The 16,411-nt window shown below is 33.8% G+C and overlaps 2 protein-coding genes and 1 long non-coding RNA gene across 4 annotated transcripts; all 3 read right to left on the reverse strand.

Moving 5' to 3' along the window:
* Nucleotides 1-463: 463 nt before the first annotated feature.
* Nucleotides 464-8,237, reverse strand: LOC134244239 (uncharacterized). 2 transcript variants are annotated; one of them, XM_062726503.1, is made up of 7 exons: nt 8,153-8,237; nt 6,584-6,918; nt 5,727-6,461; nt 5,346-5,575; nt 5,085-5,232; nt 2,081-4,063; nt 464-1,954 (listed from the first exon to the last, which is right to left on the reverse strand). In XM_062726503.1, the coding sequence occupies exons 2-7, from the start codon at nt 6,906-6,908 to the stop codon at nt 579-581; spliced, it is 4,797 nt and encodes a 1,598-aa protein (XP_062582487.1). In that variant the 5' UTR covers nt 6,909-6,918; nt 8,153-8,237; the 3' UTR covers nt 464-578. The 2 variants fall into 2 exon arrangements, with proteins under 2 accessions (XP_062582487.1, XP_062582485.1); XM_062726501.1 differs by having other exon boundaries at nt 464-4,063.
* A 2,894-nt stretch (nt 8,238-11,131) lies between these two features.
* On the reverse strand, nt 11,132-12,141 carry LOC134244236 (uncharacterized). The gene is made up of 3 exons (XM_062726499.1): nt 12,033-12,141; nt 11,731-11,884; nt 11,132-11,396 (listed from the first exon to the last, which is right to left on the reverse strand). Exons 1-3 carry the CDS (start codon nt 12,106-12,108, stop codon nt 11,252-11,254), a joined length of 375 nt encoding a protein of 124 aa, XP_062582483.1. The 5' UTR covers nt 12,109-12,141; the 3' UTR covers nt 11,132-11,251.
* Nucleotides 12,142-12,256: 115 nt separating this feature from the next.
* Nucleotides 12,257-12,859, reverse strand: LOC134244237 (uncharacterized). The gene is made up of 3 exons (XR_009987183.1): nt 12,771-12,859; nt 12,428-12,541; nt 12,257-12,371 (listed from the first exon to the last, which is right to left on the reverse strand). It is a non-coding gene; the product is annotated as an uncharacterized LOC134244237 (long non-coding RNA).
* Between the last annotated feature and the right edge of the window lie 3,552 nt (nt 12,860-16,411).

The following is a 16,411-nucleotide window of genomic DNA, read 5'->3' on the forward strand; positions in this document are numbered from 1 at the left end:
ATCTACTGTACTTTTTTATCTGCAGAGATTTATATATTTCCATATATCTATATATATATTTATATATTGATTTCATGCAAAAAGCGTGCTCGCAATACATTCAAACAGACATCGAATACGTAGCAAAATAATAGCACATCAGAAAGAATAAAAAGTTGAAAAATATATTAATATATATGTACATACACATACATACCTGTAAGTGTCTGTTTGATTGATTGTATGTTGTTTAATGTCTCTCTCGAGAATTTTTCACTCATACGGAGACGCCACAAGTTGCCGGTGGAGAGCTACAAATTTTGACCCATACTCGGCACTCAGGGCCATTGAGCAATGGGGAATCTTTTTCGTGTCAGCACCTACTGCGACACGGGGCCTCGGTTTGTACGGTCTCATCCGATGGACCGGTCCCCATGCACGTCCCACAGTGGGATTTGCGAGGAACAACTCTTTACCTCGCAAGAGTCTATTTGAATTTAAACACTAAATCAGTTTAAACCTATTGGTCATGAGGTTTTGAATATTATTTTTTATTAATTATTAATTCCTGCATAAGATTGTAACCTTTTCGTTCGTATTTAGTATTTACCGGTAGCATTGATTTCATCTATTTTCTCACACAACGCCTCGGTAAGATTTTTATAGTCCAATACTTTTGCCAAAAACCATGCATCGCAATCCAATGCACGAACCATCGGGTCAGCACCATGGTCTAGAAGCTTCAGAGCGATGGCAACCACACAATTTGATCTTTTTTCCTCATCATTTCCATTAAAATTATTGCCTTTTTTACTGTCTTTTTTAGATGCTTCAAGATAAAGTAAACGAAGTAATGGGGTAAATCCGTTGTTGTCAATTACATTAATGTCTGCTCCTTTGTTTAAAAGAATTTTGATTGTCTTTTCATCTAAAAGTTCGCATGCAATATGTGATGGCGTGAATCCATGGACATCTTTCGCGTCTATACTTGCTCCGTATTCTGTTAACAATAAAACTGTTGCATGGTTCCGTCTTAGACATGCATTATGTAAAGCGGTCCGCGAGTCCTTTTCTTGCAAATTAACACTAGCTCCATTCTCTAACAGAAGTTTTGTACATTCTCTATTGTATAAGACGGCACCCATTAGTGCTGTTAATCCATTGTCATCTTGACAGTTCAGATCAGCTCCGTATTTGATTAAAAGAGACACAAGTGCAGGAAAATCTTCTGACGTATCAGGATAAAAATTAAAGCATAAATCGTCAAAAGCTTTTATATCATGTAATCTGTAACGGAGTTTTTTAGCAAAATTATCAATATTCCATATACATTGAATGAGTACAGTTTGTCCCTTATTCAACTTCATGTTGATTTTAGCACCGTTTTCTAGTAATATTGTCATTCCACTCTCGAAAGACGACCATGTTGCAATAGAGAGAGGAGAACAAATTCCTTCAAATATACTATTAACATCGGCACCAGATCCAATAAGAAGGGAAACCAATTCGATGTCTTTCATACAGCACGCACCAATTAATGGCGAAGGTTGCGATGGATGATTTGCATTAATTTTAGCGCCGTGTTTTATCAACACCTCTGCAGTTTTGATATTGTTCCTGTAACATGCTGTGTACAATGGGGATATATCATTATTGTCGTAGATATTGACGTCTCCTTTTAGACCCTGAAAGAGGTATAGAATTTCGTGTTGACCTACATTTGAAGCCCACCATATTGGTGTTCTTCCATTCTTATCTTGTTCATTTACATTCAAGCCTTTTTTCATGAGTAAAGCTACCACCTCATAATTCTTACTTTGTATAGCAGCCCAGAGTGGAGTTTTGCCTGCTTTATTTGTATTGTGAATATCTGCACCTTTATCAAGCAGATATGAGACACTTGTTAAATAACCACCGTAACACGCCCACCAAAGTGCTGACCAACCTTCCTCTTCCAGTTCATCTTCAAAAGTATCTAGAATAAATTCGCTTTTAAACATGTCTAAACAACATTTTTCTTCTAAATCCGCACCATTTTCCACTAACAATTGCACAACTTTGTTGTTTCCATTTTCACAGCTTACAACAAGAGGAGTATTACCGTTTTTGTCTTTCAGATTAACAAGTGCTCCATTCTGAATCAGTAAGTTAACTATATCAGTATGACCAATTTTACAGGCTGCAGTAAGTGGTGTTACTGATTGGTATTGATAACAAACAAATTTGTTTAAGTCATCCCTGTTACAAATTCTTTCTGTGAGAAGAAACTCCAAAATTTCTTTCTTCCCAATCAAACATGGCACAGTTACAAAATTTAGGCCTTCTACAAGACAATTATGTCTTAGATGTTTCGATGAATCACAAGTCTGTTTACAAAGAAAACAGGTATATGTCCCATTGAAATCTGGACCTAACAGTTTAAAACAGAATTTTACCATATGTACATTCCCACTGAATAATGACAGAAGAAAAGCTGAGTTTTTACATATAAATAACTCATCCTTTAACACAGTGTCAGCAACCTCTAATGACCGGACCAAGAAATTAGTCCACCCCGCACCAACTAGCCAAAAAAGAAAGTTATTTTCATTGATTTCAAGAAGTTGTCTCGCTGATACATTTCTGTAAAAGTTTGGCATGTTTCCATTGTAGACAGCTATTATTCTTGTGATCGAACGAACCGGTATCCAATTTTTCTGATGGACCATTTCAAGTTCCTTTAGTTCCTCCTTTTCGTATTCCTGTTCTTTCAATTCCTTTTTATATTCTATGTAATCCATAATTCTTGGATTTTCGATACAATTTCGTTTATGCAAAAGGAAATTTAATTTTCCATTTGACTTCAATCCGTCGAATAAGAGTGTTTCTATTTGATCATCGGGAAAGCAAAAATTAAAAAGCAAATCATAAACATCTTCCATTTGTTTCATAGAATCCTTTTGATGTGAACAGATGCTCTCTGATTCCAAACAATTTAATATTCTTTCAGCAAGAACAGGTTTACAAAGTGAATTTAGGAGGATAAAGTATCCACTTTCATCTATATCTTTAATGGACATGCAACTCGGATTTCTAAGTCTTGCATCCAAAATCCACATAGGAGCAAACTTTATCAAGAGATGAAGAGATTCTTTTGCAAAATGACATGCTATAATTTCTGTCAATTTGGCATGTAGTAATTTATAAGCATCATCGTCCTTTATTATAAAGGAATCTGTCAATGCTTCCAAAGCTAGTTTTATTCTCTTCCTGGAAGTACCCTGTTCTAGACAGCACTCCTCGTAAACTTCATCAAATATTTCGTCGACCTTTTCATCTTTCCCTTTTTGTAAATGTGAAAGTTGGATTCCGTTGTCAAAGAAGATGCACAATGCAAGAGCACAGTATTCGTACGGCGTCGGATGGTGTCTCAGTACATCCAGTTCATGATCGTACTCTTTATAAGGAAACTTCAGAAAACGCTTTATGTTTTTCTTAAATTTCATATTGGTTGATATAAGTTTGCATAACAAGGGGAAGCAATCATGCAAGTCTAGAATTTTTTTGCTGAGCTGAAATTCGTCACTTGTATGGGATTTATAGATGGCCATCTTTTCCTCTCTTGTGAGTGAAAATTTCGCAGACACTAGATTGACGATTTCGCCCTCGACTTCATCAAACAGATTAATATCCTTGTAATGATGTGTACGACTAATCGAAAGTCGACATGAGATCAGTAGTCGAGTTTTGTCGTTTTTTGATAGAGAACGTATTATATCATCTTCATATCTTTTCCATTCATTTGCTAAATGAACGTCTAAACATTTCTCGCCACATGGATCATCTATGACAAATATTTGATCGGAATGCGCATCGAAATATTGTAGAAACTCGCTTGGAACTTTTATTGGCAGAACGACATAATTATATCTTTGCATTTTTAATGCAATGTGATGTACAATGGCAGATTTTCCAGCTCCAGCATTTCCAGTAACAGTCACACATTTTTCGGATTGAATCAACTTTTCAGCTTCTATACATGCTCGGGTTTCATAAAATTTAGTGTCCTCTTCTAACCATTTATCTAATTTGTCACTGATTTGCTCTAAATAAAAAAGTCAATAAAAAAAAAAAGATATACTGTACATGTATATAATTTTATCATTTAAATCCACGTTTTAAAGGGGCCTTGACACAGATTTGAAGTTAATACTTTCATCAATTTTCTAATACATAATATCGTGATGCACGTTTTGTATGTTGCTATAGCATTTAATACTGAAATATAATAAAGAAAACTTAGTTTATCTGGAAATAATTGAAACTACGACATTTCGGGACGCGTTTGATCGGAACATCCCGGTGCTTTCACAAAGAAAATTTTTCCTTAGTACGTATGACAAAGAGAGATTTTGTTGTGTATTAATGAAAAATATTTAAGCTTTAATCCAGAAAATTCATAGTAGAAATGTGAAAAGCATATTCAACTCACCAGTATTGTCGGTGCGTGCTCAAGTGATGCGTGCAGAGTTTACAAATTAAACACATCCAGTGAAACGTAATTTTTTTAATAATCAGGGCACAAGCTCTGTTATTGTTAATGTTAAATTATTTCCAGATTAGATTAGGTTTTTTATCCTGTTTCTGTGTGAAATGCTGAAGCAACAAATGATTTACGATATTATACAGAAACTTTGAGAAAATATTATCTTGAATTTGTATCCAGCCCCCTTTAAAGTGAAATTATCAGGTTTTACAAAAATGAAGATTTTTTTTAATTTCCCGTGAGTCATGTGAATTATTAATATTCCATTAATTATTATTATTACGTATCATTAAGTATCATTAACTATTGCATTTAATTAAATTGCAGACGACCATTGCAACTGACACTAATTTCATAGCGTAGCTTTACAGTTACTTACAGAAGTGATGAGAACTGAAACAACTGTGAAAACATTTATAAATATATTTCTTTATAGATTAAGACATTTTTCTTTCTACGCTAAACTCAAAAACCATTATTAAGCAAACATGTTTTCAGGTTAGTGTTTGAATTATATTATATAATATTGGTTGGATGAAATGTCTTAAAAATGTTTTATCGAGAGTGTATATGTATATACCTTTTATATTTCGTGGGATAGTATCTTGGTACTGGGCTCTTAGTTCGTTTATTTCTAACAACAACTCCCTATCTTTTTCTTCAATAAGAGATTCCTTCAATGACTTAGCTTCTAGCAGCTGAGCTTCACCGCCTAATCTTCCTATAACCTGAACAAAAGAAAGGTGATTTTTACATCTAAGCGTCAAATCAATCACATTATTTGCTCACAAGTTAATCAATTATAAATCAATTATATTATTTGCTCCCAAATTATACACACTTTTTCAACTTCTGTCCAATAGTCATTGAAATCTTCCTCTGTAAGTTTTGCATTGTTTGAATGGGAAACAAGGTTCCTGTAGTGCTTTATCCTTGCAAGGTCTGCTCCAACACTATCATCTGTTTGTACTGGAAGTTTGTCAAAACCGGTCACAGGAGCAGGAACATTCGTCATATAACGTAAGAGGAGAATCAGCAATGTGACATCAAAATGCCTTGAGTTGACATATCCTGAAAATGTCTGTCAGTTTGATAATGTTATGACGTATACATTTCATAAATAAACATAACCTATTAATTCCATTATTTAACATTTCAGGTTAGCATGCATTCAAATTGACATGCAAATATGTTATTTTTCCTTTGAAAAATGGTAGAATACCTGAAGGAGGGTAAAGGGTCTTCCATTGTTGAGAGGAGATAATTTTCCCTCTCAGAGCAGACAGAGACTCTTTATTGATTGCCAGATCTGTCATTAACTGTAACGGTGGATGACGGGTGTCAAAGTAAGTTCTCACGGCTATAGGCGCCCTTCTTAGAATAAGAAACATAAATCGAAAGAAATTCATTTCCATAGGAGGAATAACGGGGCATTTGGGAACGAGTTGTGGATGGGTGTAGGTTTGTGTAACGTTTGTATTAGCTGTATGTTTTGGGTGATTTGTGAGAGTAGTATGCAATGGAATAGAGGTGTTGGTGTCTAAGTGACTTGACAAAGAAGAATCTCTACTGGATGTTCCTAGTGACTCTGTTAATGCTGGCGAATGTTCATATTGTGAATGGAAAGAAGAGAATGACGTTGTCTTCACTTCTTTTGTAATCACATCTGACGTCATTACGTTGGAAACTGAGTCCGCCATTGCACTCTGACTAGTTCGTGCTGAAGATTTAGACTCACTACGTTGTTCTTCTGAGTTATTATCACTGCTTGTTGGAATAATACACGAATCTTTTGGGGAGGATGGTAGTATTGACATGGCCGTTGTTGTTTTTGTTGTTGTTGCTGTTGTCGGTAGTGGAGGGTGGGAGATTTCTGAATGCTCTGAACAGGTAAAGACTGTGTTTTGTGATGATGTCATTTCCTTTGAACTCATCAACTGCTGTTCGGCACTGCATTCTGTGAAAAGAAAAATTGTTAAAACATTTTTCAAAAAGTTCCTTTTTGTTCTAGCTTATATTTTACATTATATCTTTAAAAGAGATAAAGACTTATTGAAAAAATAAAGTCTGTCACATTACTGTGTTGAACAGGTAACCCTTGTTCACTTGGTAATACATTCTTCAAAGTGTTTTCAGAATCAATCTGTTTGCAAGTAGGCAAGTTGAAATCCTTTAAATTATGTTTTTGACACACAGAAGAGACTGGAGCGTCCAATGTACATCTTGTATATAACACTGTTATAGAATTATTTGTTGAGACCGGTTGACAACAAGTATTTTCATTTATTGTGGTGTTTATATCGATTTGTGCCGATTTATGACAAGGAGAATTTCTTACAGGGGTACTTGAGGAAACTTCTGATTTTGTAATCTCTAAAGCCTTTTTGTTTTCATCAGTCTCCATTTCACCAAATCTTCAAAAGAATATGATTTATTATTATTCATCAGTTTTGTTAATTTAAAATCATTTGATATAAAACTGTCATTTTTCCATGACATGTACGTATTTTGTTTTCATTCATACACATATATGATAAGAATGCACTTGTATATGAATTTAAATAATAGATAGTATACTTGGGTGAGGATAGTATTAATTTTAATTTACTTGAAAAAGACGTTAATGATTATCTAATAACTAAGCTTTATGATAAATGTGATGACTGACTTTTTCAATCGTCAACTTCCCTTACGTATGCAGCAATATACCTTCATCGCCTGCATATGGATTTTATATATCCCTCAGTCGATTCGATACGCAAGAGCGTGCTCTATGTATGTACAAGTTCTAAATCGGTAGCCAAAATGGTTTTCAGTTACACACTTAAACATCCCATTGAAACATTTATTGAGACAAACAACTGACAAAATCTTAAAATGCATCATGCATATAATATAACCTAAATTAAAATAATGAACAGTGGTTGGAGAAGAATAAAAAAAGAGGCAGATTCTTAATCTGTAGTAATAGAAGGTTTAGTGAAAAGCTATCGCCATCAAAAACACCGTAGATAAACCTCGTAGCAGACATCATTTTCTTCTCTTTTTGGGCGTGTCGGCCGGAGGCTTGTGTTCTGCAAGTGTTTTGGTTCTACCTGTGAACTGAACATTGTATTTTACCGAGAGAAGTTCTTCCCCTTTGTCACTTACCTTTGATAATTTATAAATGTAAATAATGTATTAGAAAGGTTAATCTTGATCATCTGTATTTTCTCTTGCTTTTGAGTAACAAAGCTTAATCTGCTGAAACATTCAGGTGGCCCTTGAGCCTCTTACTAGTAATTTTTATCAAACCATTAACTAGATATCAAAAAACAGAAGGGTATAGTAACAAAAGATATCTGGAAAGTAATCGATTATCGATCATAGTGTTAACCTGTTGCCCTGAATGGGTTTATGATTTTTTTGATCATCCTAACGTTAATGTACTTGATATGTTCCCCAGCAACACGTTTTATGTGTCCTGGTCGTTATTCTAAGTTACTAATTCATTTAACATTAAGTTTTCATGAATGAATTATGAAGTTATTCAGATTATATACACAAGTGAAATTCTATGACGCCTACCTATAATATTAACTCACACATAAAACAAATAAATTTAGATTATATTACTACTTAAACTACCAGAAATATAAATGCACTTACCTAGCGAGTTAACAAGGGAATTATCCAAAGTTTGTCCATGTATGGGATATCTTATCATGAGATCGATGAGATGAATTACAGAAATATTTAAAAAGCATAATTGTGTGTACTTGTGTCGTCAATTGAGCACATTACAGGTTTAAATACCTTTAAGAATGTTTTTATAGGATTATGAATCTATATGTTCGTCAGGGCCGAACATGAAATGAGAGAGAGCTAGTAAAACGAAATTGATCGAACTCAAAAGAACTAATTACGGTACAAACTGTAAGGTAAGCATAAAACATGGACTGCTAGAGTTTTCAGAGAGCAAGCATCTTCTATTTATCACTTAAGTACATGAATGAATCAGAAGTCGAAATTCGTATAAAAACAACAGCCTTACAATTGAATAGAACAATCAAAATAAAATTCTATAATAGGTTGAACAACGAAATTGAATATACTCGAACCCCTGTTGGTTATTAAAGAAAAATAATTGCAAGCAATTATAGCAAAAATAAAAGGTGGAGAGAGCAGTGATAACATTTTGCGTAGACATCGGAAATACACCAACAGAAACCCATAAATGCTGTAAGAAGGATATGGAGATAACGAACAGAATTAAGTCTCAAAGTCCATAAAACAATACAAAATAAGAGCAGTGCAAACACGGACCCCCGAAACATCAGAGGTGGGATCAGGTGCCATGGAGGAGTGAGCATCCCCTGCCGACCGGTCACACCCGCCGTGTGCTTCTTGTCAAGATCAGGAAATAACGGAAAAAAATCTGTTGTCAATTCAGTGTGTAAATAATAGACTAACAATTGGTATGTATAAAGTCAGTCAGCATTTAACTTAACGATAAATTGTATTTGCTGACAAGGTCAATGTATCGACCATAGAACTTACCAAATGATGACTTTAAACGAGACTGTTGATATTTTTGTTTCATCAACTTGCTTGTCAATAATTTACCTCGTTTTAGAAATTGTTCATACGTAGAGCATGCTCTTGCGTGTCGAATCAACTGAGATATATATACTCGCTCCGTATGCAGGTGATGAAGGTATATTGCTGCATAAGTAAGGGAAGATGACGATAGAAAAGTTAAAGTCATCACGTTTATCATATAGCTTGCTTGTTAGATTACCTTTGTAAACAGTCCGGAAAAGTAAAGGAAACTGTTCTTAAGTATTTAAGTGGAATTTTCAAAAATTCGACCGGAAGGACCAGTTCAGGATGACATGCTTGAAGAAAGACCATCATTCCGAGATTGCAGTGCTGTAAAATAAGTTTCCTAACGTGACTTTGCCGTTTTCCCTTAAATAAAGTCGTTTTACGCGGACAAAGGTTTAATGATTTGCATGATCTGAGACAGAAAGTGTTCAATATTATATTACATATGAAATCTGAACAGTTTGTACTCATTTATTTTTTGATGACTGCTTAAAGCGACATAAGAAATGTATTGAGTAAAACTGTGACTGTGTTGAGAAAAGTTACATGCAAATGTATTAAAGCTTTTGACGTCGAAAAACGTCGAGGATTTTCATTTTAGTGCTGTGGGAATGATTGTGAGTTGTTTCTTTGCTTGTTTTTTTTTTGTTGTTGTTGTTTTGTTTGTTTGTTTTTTTTGTATCTGATAAAGATATAACTGTCTGTGCTTTCTTTTTGTTTAAAATTTACATATGTATAAAATTAAACATTAATTTAATGAAAATAATAGTTTCATATATTTTTTAATGTTTGTTAATAAGTATCAATGTTGTCCACGAACTTTACGGACAACCCTCGTATATTTACCAATATTTTCTTATATTTCAAAAACCCAATTTACTTTGCTCATATTCGGCAACAGAAAACAGTAACTATTATTACCTTGGTATAATTTTATTTAAACATCTTTTGATATTATGAATATAATATGTGAAATATGGAAATAACGAACAAGTTTAATTACAATTACATATCGGAACAATACAGATCGGGAGCAGAGGAAATTCGAACCTCTCTAAGACAACAGAACTTGGATCAGGTACCAGGAAGGACTAATTATTTCCTGTCCACTGGTCGTACCTGGCATGTGTACCTTGTCACGATCGAGCAAACGAATAAGAAATTAAAACTTCAGTGTGTAGAAATTTCAGTGTGTAGATAAGGGCCTATCTATAAATTTTAAAAATCATTTGGCATATCGATAGTTTCAATACCCTTCCAAGGTCATTGAATCGGACATAAAACTAAAAAAGCTTGCTCAACGAGATTGTTGGTTGACTCTTTTCAGCTACTTGTTTGTCAATAACTTGTCTCGTCCTTGGTATCGAATCAACTGAGAGACATAAACTCCATATTCAAGTGACAGCTGTATTTTACTACAAAAATAAGGAAAAGTGACGATAGAAAAGGTGAAATAATGTTTATATACCGTCCATTTCATTGTCCATTAATCAAACATATTTACTGTTTAGTTGTAAAGGATGTTTGCTGCATATTTTCAATTTTGCCATTTAATAATCCTTGGTCTTAAGTATTTTACTACATTATTCCTAAATAAACCTCATATGAGAAACCTAAAAAAAAGGCATCATATATGAATTATATGTTGCATTTCCTATGATTCACATATGATCCTCATATGAAAGGCAATGCATATGTGGATCATATGTGGCGAAATTGCCTATGTATGGTTACAGGTAAAACTCTTTCACTCTTTCGGGTCCATCAAACATTATTGAATACATGTAATGACAATGGAGCAAACCCAACACTTTTAATTCTAGAAATCTTGCTTCGCAATACAAAAACAGTTAAGCAAGAAGACAAAGGAACAAATCCAGAACTTTTATTTCTAAAAAAATTGTTTAACAAAACATAAACAGTTCAGTAAGAAGTTTAAATTGAAACACTTCAGTGATGTTTCTAAAACATACATGATTATTCTTTTCAATTCAAAATAAAACATTGGTAAAATAATGTCCTTCATAAAACATTGGTAAAATAATGTCCTTCTTAAATAACTGAAATGTACTAGCGTCACGGTTCCCTGCCTGCAGGACTGGTTAACAATAAAAAGTGATATATTAGTGTTCAATACGAGATTTTTGTGCCTTCCACCAATCACAGTTTGCTTTTTTCCTCTGCATAAGCTGGATTGTGAAATTCAATCTCTCTCTCCTTCATCATTGAGGTTTGTGGAATATCATGTGTAGGTTCTTTGTAAACATTGTACAGACCTCCCTCTTTCCGTTTTTGCAGCCTTTCTCTACAATGAAAGGCGGAATTTAAAGTTTATAAATATTCCATTGATAAACAGGACTTCTTTTCAATATTCATTACTTTGCATAACAATGTGCACATGGAAGTTGACCTTTTCTCACTAACTTTGACCTTGATTAAAAGAAACTGAGTTTATATTAGAAAGGAGACAAAGTTAGATCTTTAAAACCTACTTGTTAAAAAGTTTTCAACTACATAAATTGAAATAGAATAAAACAGCACAATCTTTTTTTAAGGCTTATCAAAATACAACTCAGATGTTTGCCAAATAGTTCTTTGCCACGATCGATCGTGTTATAAGGTCAATTAGAAAAACTCACTTTTGTTTACATATGTAGAAGAGTGTCACAAGTAAGAAGAATCCGATGACACCACAGGTCGCTGCCAGAAGGGTGACCAGCTCACTACTGTATCCGTCATCAGACTTTGATTTAGACACCTGGATAGCCGCAAACTCTTGTCTGAATTTCTCAGCTGTTGTTGTAAAACCGAGAGGAACCAGTTTTAAAAATGTTTTCAAAGAAACTCGAGACTGTTTTACTTCTGTTTAATTTTTATATTTTGCTGATTTCTGCATATAAATTTAGATGTAGCTTAAATCCATATCTTTTGAAGTACATACTGTCTCTGTTTGTCCACGATGAAGTGCTAACAGACGGATCACAGAGTTTACAGTAGTCGGTTTCCTTCTCCTCCATCAAGGCCTGACATTTGCTGTTAATAAGACATGTGTTTTCCTGCAATCAGTCCAAAATACATGTTAGGAAGTTGTTTGTAAGTAGATACGGATAAAAATAATGAAAATTGAGAGTTCCAAATGATAATTGGAGGATACAACGCTTACTTTCACTTTACAACTGGACTTCATGATATCGTCTGCGATGGAACAATCAAAGCACCTGGAATCATACACAAGATGAAGGTATTGGTTCTCACTCATGGTTTGACCATCGTTGCTGACCTGAATGAGAGCACTTCCACGAGATTCTCACTCATGGTTTGACTATCGTTGCTGACCTGAATGAGAGCACCTCCACGAGATTCTGGGAGATTGCACGAGATCTGATTCATATTTATAAAATCACCAGAAACGGTTCTCATTGCTGTAGTTGTTACGACATCATTTTCTATCTGTTTGCAAATAAAAGAAAAATTAAGTTTGTCCACTTGAATTAAAATCTTAAAATCGAATACAGATATTTGCAACACTCTTCTTTTTTTTATTATATCATCTGTCAAAATAAAATTTCCTTCAGGTATGCACAAAAAATCCGCATCCAATAAGCGAGTAGTTCTTTATTAATTATTGAAAATATACATTATTAAATGATTGATTACAAGTTTACAAGAGAACCAGAACCTTGACGTATTTGTAATGACACGTCAGAGTCGACGAGTCCACGAAATTAGCTCCATATATAATGGCTGTACTACAGTTTTCTACATCCTGTGTATTACTACCACACGTATCACAACTGGTGCCATTAAACAGTTCTCCATAACCGAAGGTTTGGTGGTTTTGTAGATGTCGCACTGGATACCAGAATATCCCTCATCACACACACAGACTCCTGAAAAGTCAGATAAATTGTACGAGTCAGTCAAATTGAATGTTTATCAAGAATTAAATTGTGCGTAAATTCATGATGAGATTTTCAAAATGAAACACAAATGAACTGTACTATTGAATTATCTACGTCTTCAAATTTGAAACAGAGATGTTTAGACTGTGTGGTTTCCTTTATTTCAGGTTCCCTGGGATTAATAGATGGTACATCATGTGAGGAAATTGCTACGTTTTTTTTAATTGAAAACTTTAATTTTTAATTTTTAAATACCAAATAAACTTCTTTTATCTATGTTACCCTCTGAGCAGTGACCATTCTTTCCACAGTCTAGCTGACAGAGATTATTTGTTATATGTGTTGTGTTTAATGCTGGTTCAGTTGTTTCGTTCTCCGCCGGCTGCTGTTTGTTCACCTCGGCTAAACAGTTGGTTACATGTCACTTATATGGTCTTTGGCCCACTTAGGATCTCCTGTTAACTATCAAAATAATTCATTTTACCAATAATGTGGACAAAGTAAATGGCAAACTGCAAGCATTCTTTTTTTCTTAAACCTTTCAATATACTCTTCATTTGCGTCTAAGAATGTACAAAAGACTTGATAAACCTTTAAATCTTAAGCACAACTTTCCACTTGGCTGGTGTAGTATATACTAGTATCTCGTGTTTAGATTGTCTCTTTTTCTCGTATCCAATCCGCTGACAAACATAATGTAAACTTGTAACAAACCATCATGCACATTCCCATGCCAGCATTGCTCAAAATGTTAAAACCTGTTACTGAAGAATTTTCATAATTGACTGATTAACAATTTTTTTTAGTCAAAGCACTGAGAAAAGCATGTCCTTAATAGAAACAGGACTTGTCCAATGAGATACAAATTGATAGCAATAGGAAATCTTGCAGATCCGATAGCGACAGTCTTTCCTCCTTTTTATTCAACGATAAAGCTATCGAAAGTTACTAACGGAATAATCAACCATCCTAGTTTTTTTTAACTACGTAAGCTTGGTGTATATTTCAATCGTTAACTACGTCAACTTATGATTGATGAGGTAGTAGGTGATGGGTTCATTGATTTTTTCAGTATTTTTATTTAACCTAACTAATTTGGTATTGCTTCCAAAATATAAAATAAATATCCCATGAAAGACAGTAAATTCGTTTCCCACCTTGGTCTCGAAAAGACCAGAAGATACATTTTATCTAATGTTAAGTATCCGCATTTTATATATTAAGGGGTTTTTTAAATACAAAAAAAAGGAATTTTTCGAAATTATTCAATCTGACAATTTTATTGGAACATAGAGGTTATTTCATTTGACCAAACTTAAGTATGCAAGTAAGAAATTTAATGCGTCTCAATTTATAAGGAAAAGACTCAGACTCATCTTTGGGAGATATTTATGTTGTAATATTTTTATATCTTGTGAGTTTGTCAACGATTTGCGAGATCTCTTAAAGTATTTAATATTGTTTAAATTAAAACACTAAGCAACGTACACTTTGTCATTTGTATGTGAAAAACCAACCTACAAACATCACATTTTTCAGTCATTTTGTTCCGCTACATCTAGATTATGTGATAATGTATTTTTTTCATTTTCGATGTAAAATAGAGTCCGATCTCTGTCATGTTTACAAGGTTTACTCTAGTTCAAGCCTGGATTGTCTTCATTCCTTTTTAAACTAGAGGTACTGTGAGCAATGAGCTCACTAAATGATACCCCCGCCTCCCATATGAATATATTGGCAGTATCCATGTTTTGCTCTGGAAAATCCAAAATATATGTCAGATCAAAAAGTAAAATTAGAGGTGCACAATGGCAATATGTAATAAAGATTCTGTGAAAGTTTCATTAAATTTCCTTCAGTGGTATGAGAGGAGTTGCGGATAAGAGATGGGTACCCCAAAGCGTAACAGACGGACGGACGGACGGACGTACAGACGGACGGAAATACCGATTACTATATACCCTCCCGCTTTTCAAGCGGGGGGTATAATAAAGGTTTTTATGAATATAATAAACAGTTTATTCCAACTTTTAAATTCTAGGTACATTTCACTATGCTACGATATTGGGGAGTGGCACAGATTTTAACGATAAATTCACAGTAAAACTATTTTTGAAAAATGGGGGGGGGGTGAAGCATTGATTTTATATTCATTAATATAATGACATGTTCCATTTGTAACCAGTTCAGAAATAATTACTGTTGCCATGGAAATTATTTCTTGTAATAATTAAGTAATAGCAAATAATATATGTATGAATACAGCTACAAGCATTTGAAATATATTTCTTAAAAACATTACATGTACATACCGGTATTGTAAACATGGGAACATTTACATTGAAATCTTTTAATTACAAGAAATTTTATATGATTCTGAATTGATAGAAAAGAATAAAAGAATAGAGTTGATAATGAATGGATCATGCGTTTTATTTGTTCTTGCTCAAAATAGGAAGAGAGATATATTTCATAATTTATTCCCAGTGAAGTCGGAATAAAAGATACTACAGAATCTACCTCCTCTGCTTACATTTAGATGTTTACTGAAGACAGGAGTTAATGGCATATTAAACAACGAAAGGGGACTGAGGATTTTTTGTTTATTCTCACATATATCGCTTCTAATATCGATGTAGCAAAATAATAGAATACTACCTGCAAATGTTCTCAGCATCTCCCTATCTCTAGTTACTTTAAATTTGTCTACATTTTAAATTTTGAGTCGCATAATTGTTTAAAATTAGAAACACGATTAATTTAAATTGTGTTATTTGCATAAGTCCTTTCTCAAATTATATGAGGTTATATTATAAAAAATAGAAAGAGCTCTTCAGTTTTGATTATCTGCGATAATCAAAAATACGCCATATATGTATATGGCTTAAGTGTGACCACAAAAAAGGTGCTGCTGCAACCATACAAGTTCTTTTTAAATCTGTGATCAATATATGATTTTTTTGTACTTAAATAAGTCAAATATCTAATCACTCTACCTGACTTGCTATTCGAGCACCACATCATTCAGGTACCAGTAAGAGTTTTTTAAATAAGATTTTTTTCAACGTTAGTATATAAGTGTGGGCATAAATGAAGGATTTAGAGATAACGAACAGTATTCAATATCAAATTTCATAAAACAATACAAAACAGGAGCAGAGCAAACAAGGACCTCCGAAACACAAGATATGGGATCAGGTGCCATGGAGGAGTGAGCATCTCCTGCTGACCTGTCACACCCGCTGTGTGCTCCTTGTCATGATCGGGATATAACGGGAAATCCGTCGTCAATTCAATGTATAAATAATGGACTAACAATTAGTATAAAAAAAACCCAATCAGCATTTGACTTAATGATAAATTGTATTTGCTGACAAGGTCATTATTTACGAAATGATGACTGATGATATTCTTGTTT

This window comes from Saccostrea cucullata, unplaced genomic scaffold, assembly GCF_032062105.1.
Source record: "Saccostrea cucullata isolate Sc308-1 unplaced genomic scaffold, CSIRO_AGI_Scuc_v1 ctg6840, whole genome shotgun sequence".
Taxonomy (NCBI): Eukaryota; Metazoa; Mollusca; class Bivalvia; order Ostreida; family Ostreidae; genus Saccostrea; species Saccostrea cuccullata.